General features: G+C 42.9%; 1 protein-coding gene across 2 annotated transcripts in view; it reads left to right on the forward strand.

The window, feature by feature from the left end:
* The window catches only part of p2ry13 (purinergic receptor P2Y13), a 32751-nt gene extending 26193 nt beyond the window's left edge, over positions 1-6558 (forward strand). Inside the window, exons 2-4 of one of the 2 annotated variants that reach the window (XM_079885673.1) lie at positions 654-767; positions 1769-2478; positions 6011-6558. In XM_079885673.1, the coding sequence (XP_079741799.1) occupies positions 1777-2478; positions 6011-6346 (1038 nt within the window). In that variant the 5' untranslated portion in view covers positions 654-767; positions 1769-1776 and the 3' untranslated portion in view covers positions 6347-6558. The remainder of the gene's footprint in view (positions 1-653; positions 768-1768; positions 2479-6010) is intronic. The other variant, XM_079885674.1, reaches the window with a different exon arrangement.
* The last annotated feature ends 9786 nt before the right edge of the window (positions 6559-16344 follow it).

Genomic DNA, 16344 nt, shown 5'->3' on the forward strand with positions numbered 1-16344 from the left:
TTACCAACTTTATGTATAAATTAATAGGAATGCTTTTTTTTCTAGGAGTGAATTACAAAGTTTCACCACACCAAATGATGGGCAGCCAAACAGGAAGCTTGACAGGAAGAGTTACTGACTTTCCCGTTAGACTAACTATGATGAGAAAAAACCCATAGGCAGCCATGTGAAAAATGTGTGTGTGTGTGTGTGTGTTCATAACTGTGCATGTGTTTGTGTACATAACTGTGCATGTGTTTGTGTACATACTTAGCAAGAGTTTAGGCACAGAAATGTCCCCAGCAGTGAGCTAAATCTGACAAAAGCTTCCCATGGGTGACATCCGGGGATGTCCTCACTTGGGGAAACAAACAAACAAACAAAAACAAATACAGCATATCATTTTAACAATATCCAATAATATATAAAAATATGCTTAACATGTCAAAAGTTTTTAGGGGTACAGTTAGAATGGGTATTAGTCTGTAGTACTTATAGTTATCAAAAACTGTATATAAAATCAATAGAAGTATATGATATATCTACACTCAAAAAGTCTCACACTCTCTCTCTCTCTCTCTCTCTCTCTCTCTCTCTCTCTCTCTCTCTCTCTCTCTCTCTCTCTCTCTCTCTCTCTCTCTCTCTCTCTCTGTGTGTGTGTGTGTGGCTAAAAGTGCAGACACACTTCACTGTGGATACAGCTTGCGGAAGGCATTAAGGCATTTATTAATTCCTCTTTGAGCTTTGCTTACAAGTCTCCAAAACTCTTCTCCAAAACAATTTTCGTGGTAAGTGTTTGTTCTTGCATACATATATTTAAAATTTTTGAGTGTGTAAGTCTGTGTCTGTTTCCCTTATTCCCCCAAATGAATTTTACTGCATCAAAATGATTGTCATTATAAGCATAATGATATACATTGGCTTTGTTATTTGTTATTTCTTTGTATTTCTGACTTCTTCTGTTTGCATGCCATAGAAATGGGGTTTCAATAGAATTAAACATAACAGGAGATCCTTTGTAAAGTTCAGGGTAAATTGTTGGTGTATTTTGCCGCGTTTCCACCGCAGGAACTTTTTCCCAGGAACTAGGGACTTTGGGGTGGTATTCGGTGTGTTTCCACCGCAGGAACCAGGGTCTAAATGAAGTTCCGGGTAAATATTTCCCCCTCCGAAGGTCCCTGCTTGCGAGAAAGTACTTTTTATAAAGTTCAGGAACTTTCAGAGGATAAAATCCGAAACAGACCTACGTCACCGGACTAATTTGCCTAGTCTTCACGGTACTTTAGACCACGGTGGAAATGCAGTCAGCAACAGGTCTGGGGGGGAAAAAGTTCCTGGGACAAATTGTTCTGGGTTCACTAGAAAGGGCCACGCCACAACTACGCAGAATTAGCTTTATGGAATAAAGACAGGTCGAGTTGGGGAATTGGGGTCGGGTGGAAGTGGGATGGATGGATGGATGGATGAGTTGGAAGGGGAGGGGTGGGTGGGGTCGAGAAACTGAGACAGACGGTGTGGTGAAGGTGGGTTCAGTGTAAATATACAGATGGGGAACGAGCTGATTAGTTGAGGCGTGGCCTTGGTCCCGAACCTCAGTTAACTTGTTAACTACATTAATTTCGGTGGAAACGCGGCTTTAGAGTGTCTCATCATAACTCACGAATTCCCCCAGTGATCATGAATATTTACACCATTATATTGGTAAAGTTTGCCATTTATAGCAGGAAGTGGATATAACTTGACTTCTCCAGTACTGCGTTCAGCTCTTTTGACGTTTTTTTCCCTCCAGGCATAAAGATGAACGTGAGTCAGGTGAACACTTCACTCAAGTGTGAGCGGGACACTAGAGTAACGTCCATACTCTTCCCTTGTCTGTACACTGCTCTTTTCCTGGCTGCTTTTGTATTGAACACTCTGACTGCCTGGATCTTCTTCCAAATCCGCAGCAGCTCAACATTCGTTGTGTACCTGAAGAACGTAGTCATGGCTGATCTATTGATGACCCTTACAGTGCCTGTAAAGGCATTGACCGATGCGGGGTTGGGTTCCTGGCACCTGCGGGCTTTTCATTGCCGGTACTCAGCTGTACTCTTCTATACCACCATGTACATCAGCATCCTCCTTCTCGGATTAATTAGCTTGGACAGATACCTAAAGATTGTGCATCCGTTCGGGAAATGTGCTTTTCAGAGGGTCGGGGTGGGTCGGATCATGTGTGCAGTTATCTGGGTGGTTATGTTGTCATTGGCTCTGCCCAATGTCATCCTGAGTAACCAAATGCCACCGATCTCCGCTGGTGGAAGGCTGCGATGCACCAAGATGAAGGGGATGATGGGACTCATGTGGCATGAAGGTTTTAACTACTTCTGCCAGGTTGTTTTTTGGGGTACGTTGGCGCTCATGGTTGTCTGCTACACCTTCATCAGCAGGAAAGTGTTTGAATCGTACCGTGCATCACAAAGCAGCAGTGACACAGCCAGTAAACAGACCACATCTAAGGTAAAGTATACTTTCTTCAACCTCCCTTATGCAACCCTGAGAGTGCAGACACTGAAGTTCTGTTAAGATGCAGCTAGTAGACATTTGGATATTCAGGGCAGTGTTTCCCAATCCTGTTCCTGGAGGCACACCAACAGTGCACATTTTGGATGTCTACCATATCTGACCCCTCCATTTCAGTCTTGAACTCTCTAACAATGAGCTGATGAGTTGAATCAGGTGTGTTTGATTAGGAGGAGTTAGAAAATGTGTACTGCCTGGTGTGCCCCCAGGATGAGGGATGGGAAACACAATTTCAAAGAATTGGAAATGATATTGATAAATAGAAACATAAGCTGCGTCTGAACTTGCATACTGTCTAGTACAGGCAGGGCCGGTTCTAGACATTAGGAGGCCCTAGGCAAAATTCATGTTGGAGGCCCCCCCCCCCCCCCCCCCCCAGTACATACAGTACAGTACAAACATAAGTTTGGACACATTACTATTTTTAATGTTTTTGAAAGAAGTCTCTTATGCTCATCAAGCCTGAATTTATTTGATCAAAAATACAGAAAAATAATATAGTGAAATATTATTAAAATTTAAAATAATGGTTTTCTATTTTACTATATATTTCTGTGATGCAAAGCTGAATTTAGTCATTCTGATTTATTATCAAATGTTAGAAATGGTGCTTAATATTTATTTTATAACCTGTGATACTTTTTTTCAGGATTTTTGATTATTAAAAAGTTGTTTTAAAAAAGTCTTCACTATCACTTTTTATATATTTAACACATCCTTGCTGAATATTCCTGTTTGTTTTTTCTGTATTTTTGATCAAATAAATGCAGGCTTGTAGAGCATAATTATAAACTTCTTTCAAAAAACATTAAAAATAGTAATGGGTCCAGACTTTTACCGGTACTGTATGTACATATTAATCAAACTTTATCTAAGGTAATCTCTTTTTTGTTTAATGAAGATGTTATTGTTGTTGTTATTTTGCTGTTTTATTCAATTTATTCACTGTTCTAGAATCCCACTTCAGTAAATGAGCATAAGTGCTTTTATATTGCATTGCTACTTTAAATATGCTATACACAAATCAAGTGGAAGAGAAAGACACGATCGCTACTGAGCAGAAAAAATGGATAAAGTGATATTATTGGCGTAATGGCAGGAATCTAATCATCAGCAGAATTTAGAAGATAGACCCATAGATATGAGATCCTTTATTTGAAACATTTAAAAATGTTGTAGTGTGTTGGCTTTTTAACTTAGAATACAGACGTCTTGTCTTTTAATTTTGTAGCTTTTTTACTAGTCAGCTCCCGACGCGATGTTATTCATTGTACGCGCAAATTCAAAGCGTCGCGTCTGGGCACGTTAATGACGCTCGCGCTCTTTTAAACTCGTAATAAAGCGGTGAATGATTTTTCCAGAAATGACGCTGATCTACAGTACAAGTTTATATTTAGAATACATTGCAATCACTCCAAAATAGATGACGACAACTCACACACCTGCATTTTGAGCTGTGCTTCTTTGTGTGCTTAGGCTTTTGCCTCGCAGCACCTGTGCGTTCGTTACACATACTTTCAGAAGCCGGCACCCGCTTTGTAACGGACACATTGGTTTAACTGCAGTAATGTAACTGTCTATGGTTAAGATAAACATCGTCACTATTTTTAGTTAATTAATAAATATTGAAATACATTGTAGATAGGCCATTTGTACATTAATAAAAAAAATTTTTTTTTTTTTTTGTCCCTCTGTCTGGGCCCCATCCCGCCAATCGGGCCCTAGGCACGTGCCTAGTTTGCCTTTGCGTTAATCCGGCTCTGAGTACAGGGCTGGGCAACTCAGAACCTCAAGACCCACTTTCCTGCAAGGTTTAGCTCCGACCCTGATCAAACTCAACTGCCAATAACTTTTTAGTAATCCTGAATATATTAATGAACTTGTTCAGGTGCGTTTGATTATAATTGGAGTTAATAGGCTTGTTCGACTTGAAGCGGCGCTTCACACTCCGATTCGTTTATGACATCAAAGTACCACGAGAGCGATTCAAAAGCATATGGAGCCATCTACTCTCTAATCGCTCTCGCGGTACTTTGATGTCATAAACAAATCGGACTGTGTAGCGCCGGTTCAAGCCGAACAAGCCTATTAACTCATAACAAGGACCAGAGTTGCCCAGCCTTGATCTAGTAGTTTGGGGGCGGGTTTATCTAAAGTACCGCAGTAATAGACCAGTGCCAATTGGTTTCTATGAATGGTTGTACAGAATATACTTAACAATAGCCCAAAACATGTCACCCAAATTTCGGCCAGTCCAAAAATAAAAAGTACTGATTATCTCACAGACGTAATGCCTGCCACAGACCCTGCAATTTCAGCAATCCTATTAGATCATTACAAATCACACTGTACGACATGGATCTAATGGGGATGATGACGATGATGACACCTATTGAATCTTAAGTTAGTGTAGAAAAATATAACGTCATCAGCAAGCACTAGTGACAAACAAATGAATCAAAATGAATCATACTTTTCCAATTGTGTGCTGAAAAAAAGAGGAATCGAAAGAGGAGAATATAGATGTGGTCGTTGCTAGGGAAAAGAGGCCAGCTTGGCATGCCAATTTTGTAAATGGAGCTTGAGGTAAGAAGTTTTATGTTTTAGCATCATGTTCAAAATAAACAAAAATCGGCACACTGCCACTTCTGCTCCCAATAATTTATTAAAAGATAGCATCATGTCTCATTGATCAATACACCATTTCATATTGCAATTGTATTGGCTAGTCAGTAGATGTAGGTCGTAGCAGCAAACACTGTGATATGATCATGCTAAATTTTTGACATTGTCAGAAAATTATCTGAGGCTGTCTTTGGTCGCAAGACCATCTTTGAAGCTCTCTCACTGTACAACATAGGACCACCATTTAGGAGGCACGACCACAGAAATCAACACGATTGGTCATCTTTCGTCTCGTCATCGTGAATCGTATAATGTGTAGAACTAGGCAACTCAGAAAACACTTGCTACCACTTGGAGAATCCATGCACTGATAATGTATTACGTCAAAAACACTCTGTATCATCCCTGGTTCTGATTAAAGCTTGACATACCGAGAAAATAGTTTCCAGTTTTGTGTGCAATATGCATGGGACCATCAATAACGGATTGTGTGCAGTCTATGGCCTTGGTGTCTTATCTTGTTATAGGTGTGCTGTTACTTTGTGATGTACACATGATTTTCACCTGTTGGATCATAGGACAGGTGAAAAAATCCAATAGACGCATTGAAGGAGGGACCCGAGCCAGAGAGACCAGAATGTCATTAGCTGGGTTTTTGAATCCAAATGGGTTTTAATCAAGCTTCAGTGTAGTTAGCAGTGTTTTATAAATAGTTTGTACTAACTGCTTTTTTCCCCAAAAGGAAGCTCACTGTAGTTGAATTGCATTGAATTCTTTATTTAACAAGCTCCAGTTTCTGGTGTACAGCATGCTAACCAGCACTAAACTCTCCTCTCCTCCACAGGTGTATGTGGTAGTGGGTGTTTTCTTTGTATGCTTTGCACCCTTCCACCTGGCTCGAATCCCTTACACCCTCAGTCAGACCCGGAATACTTCTGCCCAGTGCTGGGCCCAAAACCAGCTGTATTTTGCCAAAGAGATCACACTCTGGATATCATCTACTAACGTGTGCCTGGATCCTCTCATCTATGTTTTTCTGTGTCGAGTCTTCCGCAAGAAGCTCACTGCCACACTGAGCCGCCGTCCACTCCCACATGGATCTCTGACAGAGACCTCCACCAGAATGGAGATGCCAATCAGAGGCCATTGTGACACAAATACGGATTTAGGTCATCATTAACATACTTCATCCTGTGGCTGTTATGAAGTTCAAGGGTCCATGAAAATACACTGCAAAATAATTTTCTTAATCAGTATTTTTGTCCAGCACAAATATCTAAAAGTGTCTATAAACTTGATTTAAAGATGTAGATATTTTCCTTGGAATTGTTTTTTGCAGTGTATGGGGGAGCAGAAATGACAAAATAAAAAAGACTCCCTTATCTTACCAGTACCACCTTGTCTTTCTTGCAATAAAACTGTTAAAAAGTAAAAAGAAAATTTGGTTCCCTTTCAGTCGCTCACGTTTGACATAGTTGACGTGTTGACTGATTGGGATCACGCTTAGGGAGCCTGTCATCTACGAGTATTGATAAAACGAGCCAATGCACATTGGTGTGCGAGATTTGCATCTCGCGCTCCGCCCTGCAGCGCGGGTATAAACACGGAAGCGGATACACGCACCACTTGTCTTTCGCTTCTGAGCCAATCGGTCTTCATGTCGATGTCTCTGAAGAGTGTTGTTATATTACAACGAGTGAGTGTGTCGGTGCTTCTTCAGGAAGTCTCTTCCGGTGCTGGTGGTTCTACAGCACGAGTGCAGCGGTGGTTGCAAGATTTCTGAGCTCTCAACTGCTGTTTTAACAGCATCACATTTCTGTTTGTGTTTTTGGTTGTTTTTGGTTTGTGTTGGCCGGTTGAGGGAAAAGAGTGAGTGCTTCACTGGTACAGGCTGGCAACATTTCTGTCTGTGTTCCGCGATCATTCCCCTGTGTGCTCCAGCACTGGTGAGAGTTTTTCATTTCCTGAAAGAGCAACACGGTGCATTTGCATCTTTTTCAAGATGTCATTCCACCCGTGTGTTTCTGGATGCGGTCGTTCCCTGTGCCCCTCTGACTGCTCGTCGCCGAGGGTGTTCGCTTCGGAGCCAATCGGTCTTCATGTCGATGTCGATGTAGGTGTCGCCGAGGGTGTCCTCCTGCCGCCGCTCCCGCTCCCACTGGGCCACCGCAGCAGCCTTCACCCAGGCCTCAGTGGAGAGCCAGCCGCAGGCAAGCCGCCCAGCCTGTGTCAGACGCAGCCAAGCCAGGTGGCAAGTGTAAGACCAAGCGTCCCTGACACAGGACACCCAGGGATGGGGGGACGAGCTCTTCAGATGGTTACCGTTCCGCCGCTGGCTCCCCGGAGCTTTTGTCCCGTAGCCCCTACCGTCCCGTGGAGACAGGTAAGTGTTGTATCGCACACTCAGACCTCGCTTTAGGCTGCCCCCAGGCCTTCTGAACCAGGTCCCTGTCCTCCACCTTGCTGCCCCACCCCGGGTACGTCTGTGGTGCCTCTGGTCCTCCTGGCCCAGTTTGTGGAAGCCTGGAGAGTGCTTCCCAACCGGTCCAGCTGGCTCCTCCATACCATCAGACTCGGCTACACAAACTGGTTTGCCAGGCACCCGCCCAAGTTGAGTGGCGTTCGTTGCACTTCGGTGCTGAGCGAACGTGCCCCTGTCATGCCCATGGAGATCGCAGTCCTACTGGCGAAGGATGTGATAGAGCCGGTTCCGCTAGCCGATATGAAGACCGGCTTCTACAGCCCGTACTTCACAAGCTTCCGTTCAAGATGCTAACGCAGAAACACATTTTCGAGTGCATCCGTCCCCGAGATTTGTTTGCAGCGACCAAACTGAAGGACGCGTACTTTCATGTCTCCATCCTGCCGCGACACAGGTCATTCCTGCACTTCGCGTTCGAAGGTCGAGCATATCAGTACAAAGTCCTACCCTTCGGGCTGTCCCTGTCGCCCCCGCGTCTTTACGAAGGTCGCGGAGAGAGCATGGTGTTCGTGTCCTCAACTCGTGTTCAACATATGTGGCTGCCTCAACATATGGCAGCCACAGCTACGCCGCGCAGCTTGTTACGCCACGTATGCGACCGCTTAAGCACTGGCTTCACGACAGAGTCCCGAGGTGGGCATGGCAGAGCGGAACCCTCAGCCCGTGGTCAGACCATTTGTTTCTCCAGGCCGGAGTGCCCCTAGAACTAGTGTCCAGGCATGCTGTGGTCTCCACAGATGCCTCCAACACTGGCTGGGGGGCCACATACAATGGGCATGCAGTAGCGGGGATCTGGACGGGCCCCCGACTGCATTGGCACATCAATTGCCTAGAGTTGTTTGCAGTACACCTTGCTTTGAGACACCTCAAAACGCCGCTGCTCGGCAAGCATGTACTGATCTGTATGGACAACACTGCGAGCGTTGCGTACATCAACCATCAAGGTGCTCTCACAACAGCCTGTGGCCCAGGGAGAGTGGAGACTCCATCCCCAGGCACAGATAGATCTGTTTGTCTCTCCGGACTCGTCCTATTGCCAGTTATTTTACTCCCTGCCCAAGGGACCCTCAGCACAGATGCTCTGGCACACAGCTGGCCTTGGGGCCTCCGCAAGTATGCGTTTCCCCCAGTGAGCCTTCTTGCACAGACATTGTGCAAAGTCAGGGAGGAAGAGAAGCAGGTCTTGCTAGTTGCCCCTTATTGGCCCAACAGGACCTGGTTCCATGAACTTGTGCTCCTCTCGACAGCCCCTCCCTGGCCCATTTCTCTGAGGGAGGACCTTCTCTCTCAGGGACTGGGCACTGTATGGAACTGGCATCCAGACCACTGGAAACTCCATGTCTGGTTCCTGGATGGGACTCGGAGGTTCTAGGTGATTTACCACAATCAGTCATAGACACCATCACTTCTGTGAGAGCACCCTCTATGAGGCATGCTTACGCTCTGAAGTGGAACCTGTTCATTGAGTGGTGTTCTTCTCACCGAGAAGACCCCCGAAGGTGTTCGATCGGCGCCGTGCTTTCTTTCCTGCAAGATGGGTTGGAGCGAGGTCTATGTTGCCTCTATATGCAGTGGATGGGAGATCCATGGGAAAGCACGACCTGATCATCAGGTTCCTGAGGCGAGCAAGGAGACTGTATCCACCCCCTCTATACCTTCTTGGGATTTATCTCTGGTGCTGACTGCACTTCAGAGACCTCTCTTTGAGCCCCTGCAGGCAGCTGAGTTAAAAGTCCTGTCTTTAAAAACAGTCCTCCTGCTTGCTTTGGCCTCCATCAAGAGGGTAGGGGACCTGCACGCATTTTCGGACGACGAGTCATGCCTGGAATTCGGGCTGGCTAACTCTCACGTTATCCTGAGACCCAGGCCTGGATATGTGCCCAAGGTTCCTACCACTCCCTTTCGGGACCAGGTGGTGAACCTGCAAGCACTGCCCCTGGAGGAGGCAGACCCAGTCCTGGCTTTTTCTCTGTCCCGTCTGCTCCTTGCGGTTATATGTGGACAGAACGCATAGCCTCAGGACCTCAGATCAGCTCTTCATCTGTTACGGAGGCCAGCAGAAGGGAAAGGCTGTCTCCAAGCAGAGGTTGGCCCACTGGATAGTGGATGCCATCATCTTGGCGTATGAGTCCCAAGATGCACCTTGTCCCCCGGGACTGCGAGCTCACTCCACTCGGAGTGTAGTCTCTTCCTGGGCGTTGGCGCAGGGTGCCTCGCTAACAGATGTTTGTAGAGCTGCGGGCTGGGCGACACCTTCGTAGATTCTATAGCCTACGTGTCGAGCCGGTTGCTTCCTGTGTGCTCTCTTCACATAGAAGCCAGTTAACACCCTACGCCCCGCTCGATGTGTCGACTTGCTGCGCCATTCCCCTCCTATGGGAGACGTAGTCCCGTCGCCGTTACTGCTGGTCCACCGCTGACTCCGGGCTCCGCTCGGCTCCACAGCGAAAAACAAGTGGTGCGTGCATCCGCTTCCGTGTTTATACCCGCGCTGCGGGGCGGAGCGCGAGATGCAAGGGAACGAGGGTTACATGCGTAACCGAGACGTTACACTTTACAAAAAGGTTCATTAGTTAACAACATTAGTTAGCATTAACTAAAAAAATAACTGCACTTATACAGCATTTTTAAATCTTTGTTAATGTTAATATCAACATTTACTAATACTTTGTTAAAATATTGTTAACATTAGTTAATGGCACTGTGAACTAACATGAAAAAACAATGAACAGATAGTTAACTAACGTTAACTAAGATTAACAAATACAGTAACAAATGTATTGCTCATGGTTAGATCATGTTAGTTAATTCATTAACTAATGTTAGCTAATGAACCTTATAGTGAAGTGTTACCGAATTAACTAACGTTACCTAATGAGATCTTATTGAAAACTGTCACTGAAAATGTTATAGCCAAATTTTACATTTTTATGATGTACCAACCTTGAACGTCAGTTCATTTAAATTCAGTGTTAGATCAGCATTGACAGGGTTATTTTCACTGACGTGCTTCATTATCAGAAACCACAGCAGTTTTTGTTTCCCTTCCAGTTATCTTGCCCTCACTGTCTCCTCTTCCTGTGAAAAGCCAGTCAGTGTCAGCTTATTAAATGAATTGTTAAAATTGGGAGGAAATATAAAAATATCTAGAATTAAAGTAAAGAAGTAAAGAAGTAAAATAAGTTTTTGGTTAACTTTACTTGAATACAAATTAGGACTACCAGTAAAGTAGACCGAGCAAATTTTTACTTTTGTTGAACAGAATAAACAAGTTTTAATGTATATGTAGGCAATCAGTTGAGTATTTTTATGCTCTTCTCAGTGATGGCAAATACACATGGATCAATGCAGTAAATGATGAGACAGGAGCAACAAAGGTGGATTGAAATGAAAGCCCAACAAAGTTTTTCTAAAATATCTTTGCAGAAATGTGAACTACACGCTTTAAATTTTCCATATAGTCAAAAGATGGTAATGTGAATTGGCACACAGATGATGACAGTTCAAATTCGCATCGCCCCCCCCCCCCCCCCATAAATAATGTGTGCAATGTTGCCTTGCAATAGACTAAAACCACATAACAAAATTGCTTAAAATGAAACTAATATTACCACAGAAACTAAAAATACAACGAATTCAAAATCAAATTATTAATAAAACTAAATTAAAAATTAAAATAACACGTAGGTCTCTCTGCCAGTCATGTAACTGAAAATTATGAAAGCCGTGTGACCGGCCAACAGGTAAAAAGATAAAAAAAAATGAAAAAAAAATTAAAGAAATTATTCCCTTTGATCTTCTGTTTCATTAATAAAGTTTGATTTGTTACATATTCCCGCTTTTGGGTCTTCTTTTCCTGACTATAGGCCATGTCATGATGATACTGTATAGTGATTGACATTTCAGCACTTCGTGAAGACAGCAATATTAACTGTTCTATTCAAAGTCTCGCACGTGCTGAGAGCTCGTGTGAATTGGTGTGAGCTCGCTTAGAGCTCGTGTGAACCTCAGGAACAGACACCGGTGGCGTGGCGGCGACCATCTTGTCCGGAGACACTGGCTCAGGGTGGTAAGATGGTAAGAAACAAAACCCAAACCGTTACACAAACCTCAACAGACATTTGCTGAGCTCTTGGAACATGGAAGAGAGGACAACCTCAACTGAGTGAAGTTCCTGGGGTCTAGACATGCAAGGTCAGGATAAGCCACGTTTCCACTGAAATTACCCAGAACAATTTGTTCCAGGAAGTTTTTTCCCACAAACGTCCTGGAACTTCCCCTAGACCTGTTGCTGTCTGCGTTTTCACCGCGGTCTAAAGTACCGTGAAGACTAGGCAAATTACACGATACTTCACAGTTCCCGCTGTATTTCATCCTCTGAATTTAAGCTTAAAGGATTAGTTCACTTTCAAAAAAAAATTTGCTACCCACTCCCCTCAATTCCCTCAAATCCCACCCCCAAGTGGCATAGATCTAATTATTAAGGCTGAGACTCTACCCAAGGGCCATATATCTTACTTATATAACCTACTTTCCCCATCTTTTGATTCTGTTGTCAACAAAATTAGGACCAGCTGGGAGAACGAACTGCAGATTTCCCTGTCTGATGACTTTTGGGAAAAAGCCCTGCGAGCAATTCTTCCTCCAGCTGTGCTAGGTTTAGTCTTATTCAATTTAAAGTGGTACATAGGATTCACCTTGGCAAGGCCAGGCTTGCCAAGATTTATCCCGATGGCCCAGACGAGGGATGCAATAGATGCTCTCAGACCCCTTGTGATTTGACCCATATGTTCTGGTCATGCCCCAAATTGTTTAACTTCTGGCAGCTATATTTTGACGCAATCTCGAAGGTTTTGGCGTTGAGGATCTGTCCTCCCCCCCCCCCCCCCCCCATATAGCGATCTTTGGAAGACCTCCGGACGGACTCAAATTGACAACAACCCAAGTTAATGTTATTGCTTTTACCTCTCTAATTGCTTGTCGGACAATTCTGACTCTATGGAAGTCACCCTTACCACCGTCGTTTAAAGCCTGGCTATGTGACACAATGTTTTTCTTAAAACTTGAGAAGATAAAGTTTACTCTCAGAGGTTCTACTGATAAATTTTATTCTCATTGGAAACCACTGATTAATTATGTGAACCAGCTTTCTGTTAGGGAAATGTCACTGTAGTGGCATATTTAGTATTTGTCTGCATAGGTTCCTTCCTCGCTATACCTCACGGCCTACCCGCCACACTATAAGCCGCTTTATAGGGGTAATTGAGCCATAGCCCTCATGATTCCTGCTGATCTATGAATCCTAGCAGCCTGGCACAGCACCCTGGGTGTCGGCAACTATTAACTTTTCTCTACAGTTCACTCAGTCCTCCTAACTTACTCATTTGTTTTATTTGTTATTTGTTGTTTTGTGTCCTGATTTCGCTCTCTAAGAGTCTTGTGTATGTATGTGTGTGTGTACATATGCGTATGTATGTGCATATATATATATTTGCCTGGTAATTGGATTTTTTTATTTTTTTTTTCTGTGTGTGTCTAACTGGCTACCGGGGTTGGGGGGAGGGATATGGGACCACAACAGATTAAATAAAATGGTGGTTGAAATAAAATGCTGCGTGGAGTCAACCAATCAAAATGCGGCATGAACTCAACCAATCAGCATGTTCAGCGCCCAAGTCCCACCCCTGAAAATATTTACCCAGAACTTCATTTAGACCTTGTTTCCTGCGGTGTAAACACACTGAGTCCCAGCCCAAAGTCTCCAGTTTCTGGGGAAGGTTCCTGCGGTGGAAACGCGACTTTAGAGTGTTTCATGAGCCCGAAACCTCCTGTCCTGTGCAGTGTCTCAGTAGCTCGCTGTGTCCGTGATCTGATTGTGGACTCTGACTTCATAAACCTTTTCTGGACTTGTGGCAGTTTCAGCATGAGGAGTCTCTCCAGGCCTGGTTGTCTTCTTCCTCCTCCCTTTTGGTGGCAATGCAGACTCTTCTTCCAGATCTATCTCTTTGTCTTGCTCTTGAACGAATTTCCCTGCAGCTGCACTGACTAGGGTTGGGTATAATTTGGGTTTTTTACCCAAACCAATACTGTTAAAATGGTACCGGTGCCTGAACGGATACTTTTAAAAAGAAAGAACCACCGAATGACGAAGGATGACATTAAAGAATGGCATTTTATTTAAAAAAACAAAACAAATCAATATATTAAAAGTTTAAAATATACTTAAAGCTACACTGTGTGATATTTTCCCCCATCTAGCGGTGAAATTGTATATGACTACCCAGTGAATATTAGTTTCTGTTCATTTCAATTTCGAGGGTATTTTAACTCCTACGGTGGCCGTATTATTACAAGATTAACATGGCTTCCAGTTCGACTTCGTCCAATTGCGCCTTTAAAACTATCACCTGTGATCCGTCGCAGCACAGATTTATGTTACAAGGTAAACAATACTTTTTCACCATTGACGTGAGGAAAAGTAACACAAGTTATCTAGAGGTCGTTCTGGAGTTATGCACAACCATGCTATGGTTAGACAAGCAACTATAAAACTTTGAATTTACACAAATAGGCTGGATTACCTGTCGAGAAGAAAGCAGGCAACTTCTGCGTCTGTTTTAAAATCTTTGCTCCTCATGAGCTCTTTCCATCTGGGAAAAGTTACTCCAGTATTGACTTTAGTCTTGCTGATTTGCCTGTCGCGTTGACGTTTTAATTCTCTCTTTCGCTTCTTTGGCGACTCTGCTACATGTCCTCGAGAATAGGCGTGATCCTCCATCAGCAATCTTTCAAATCTGCCGGCAGTCGCGAGTAATCTCCCCCTCGCATTCGTCTCTGTGTCACTGAGTGTAAAGCACGAAAGGCGAAGCTTGAATTTACAGGAATGTCCCTCTTTGGTTAATGTAGTTTCAAGATGGAGGGGCAACATGGCGACCGGCATTCGAACCCCTCACCCGTATGGCATATTATAAACTTACGAGAATACTTTATTACTTGAAAGACGTAAATATACATTAATGAGCACATATATTTTTGAAAGAACTAAGTGTTTTTTGCTAAGAATCGACTAAAAAAATTACACAGTGTAGCTTTAAATATATAAAACACAACAAATTTACATAACAAATGTGCAATAAAACCTAAGCCACCTAACCCAACTACAATAATTTAACATAATAAATAATAAATAATGAAAGGCATTAGTAGAGGAATGCAAGCAGCTGTGATAGTGGCATTTTTTCTGTTTTTCATAAGGCTATGCACTTCTTGTTTTGCACTCTGTGCATGTGTATTGAATGTTAAATAAGGTCATAATGAAAACACTGTTTATCTGTTTAGACTGTGGATTTGCACTTAACAAGCCTAAACAGACAGTGATCGAGTGACTTTGATTACCTGCGTCTGTCCTTCAGGTCAAGTCGTATATTCATCAAAAACAAATACATTTTCCATGTCCAAGGAAAGCATTTGTAGCATCCTTTTATCTTTTAAGGGTATTTCCCATGAATGGCGTCAGCGCTGGTCAATGCCACTGGTCTCTATGAGGTGAAGCATCAGATTTGGTGCAATCTCAAAAAATAAATTAGACTTTTCCCTAATGTTTCGCCGCTTTGTGATAAATGCGAATCAGAGGATGCTGATTTAGCCCATAGTTTTGTTCTCTGTTGTAAAATACAGAGAGTGTTTGAAATACTGTCAGATGTTCTCTGGGTAAACGTAGAACCAAACCCAGTGCTTATTATATTAGGTCATTCTAATTATGTACATTTGTTGAACAGTGTTCAACAGACATTTCTCATATTTAGTTTGATCACAGCCAAGAAAATGTTGTTACTGTACTGGAAAAAGGTTGAGCCTCCTGTTAAATTGTGGCTTGAGGAATTGATGTCTACTGTAATGGATTTTTTCTAAACCTGACTATCTAGCGTCTGCAAATCGACACTTAATAAATAAATCTGTCGCGTCTACTGATCGACACAGAGTCTCTGCAAATCGACACTTAATATTACAGTCAATCATTTCACAATACAGTCAAAGAACCGAACATTGAGTCCATTTTCAAAGTTCCACTTGACCAAGGTTACACTGAGTCAAAAGCTTGTTAGAAGGTTAGATCATATCCAAAGTTCGTCTGATGGCTACACCCTAAATAAAAGGAAGTAAGAATTATTTTGTTTTATTGTTAGATCTGGAATGGAAAGTTAGTCACCATTAGACATGAAAATGGGAAGTTTATCATAAGTTTAAAATCTTAAGATTTCCATGGTTAGTAACATAATTAATCTTATCCACCGCACTACTCTACACCAGGAACGGACTAGATACCTTTTGAAAGGCAATACTGGGACCCTTTCATTCGTTACCTCAACAGGAATGTTACTCCTTAATGCAATATACTGTGAGTTAACTGAAGTGTTGTGTATTAATATCACCTGATAATGGGATGTTGGTTTTTGGGTGTACATACAGTACTGTTTTTCTGGTTTTTTGTTTTTTGTGTGTTTGTTTTTTTTGTAAGAAATTCACTCCTGTCCTGGAACATGTATTTATTTGATGATTGAATAAAAATTGAATTGCCAAAAAAAAAAAAAAATTATAATTAACACCTTGTTTCATTACATCTATCTTTGAATGATGTTAAGCCTTATTCGTACGGGACTAGTTTTCCAGGGGGTCTCTAGAAGAAAGCTTAAGTA

The sequence above is a fragment of the Squalius cephalus genome (assembly GCF_949319135.1).
Source record: "Squalius cephalus genome assembly, chromosome: 11".
NCBI classification, from domain to species: Eukaryota; Metazoa; Chordata; class Actinopteri; order Cypriniformes; family Leuciscidae; genus Squalius; species Squalius cephalus.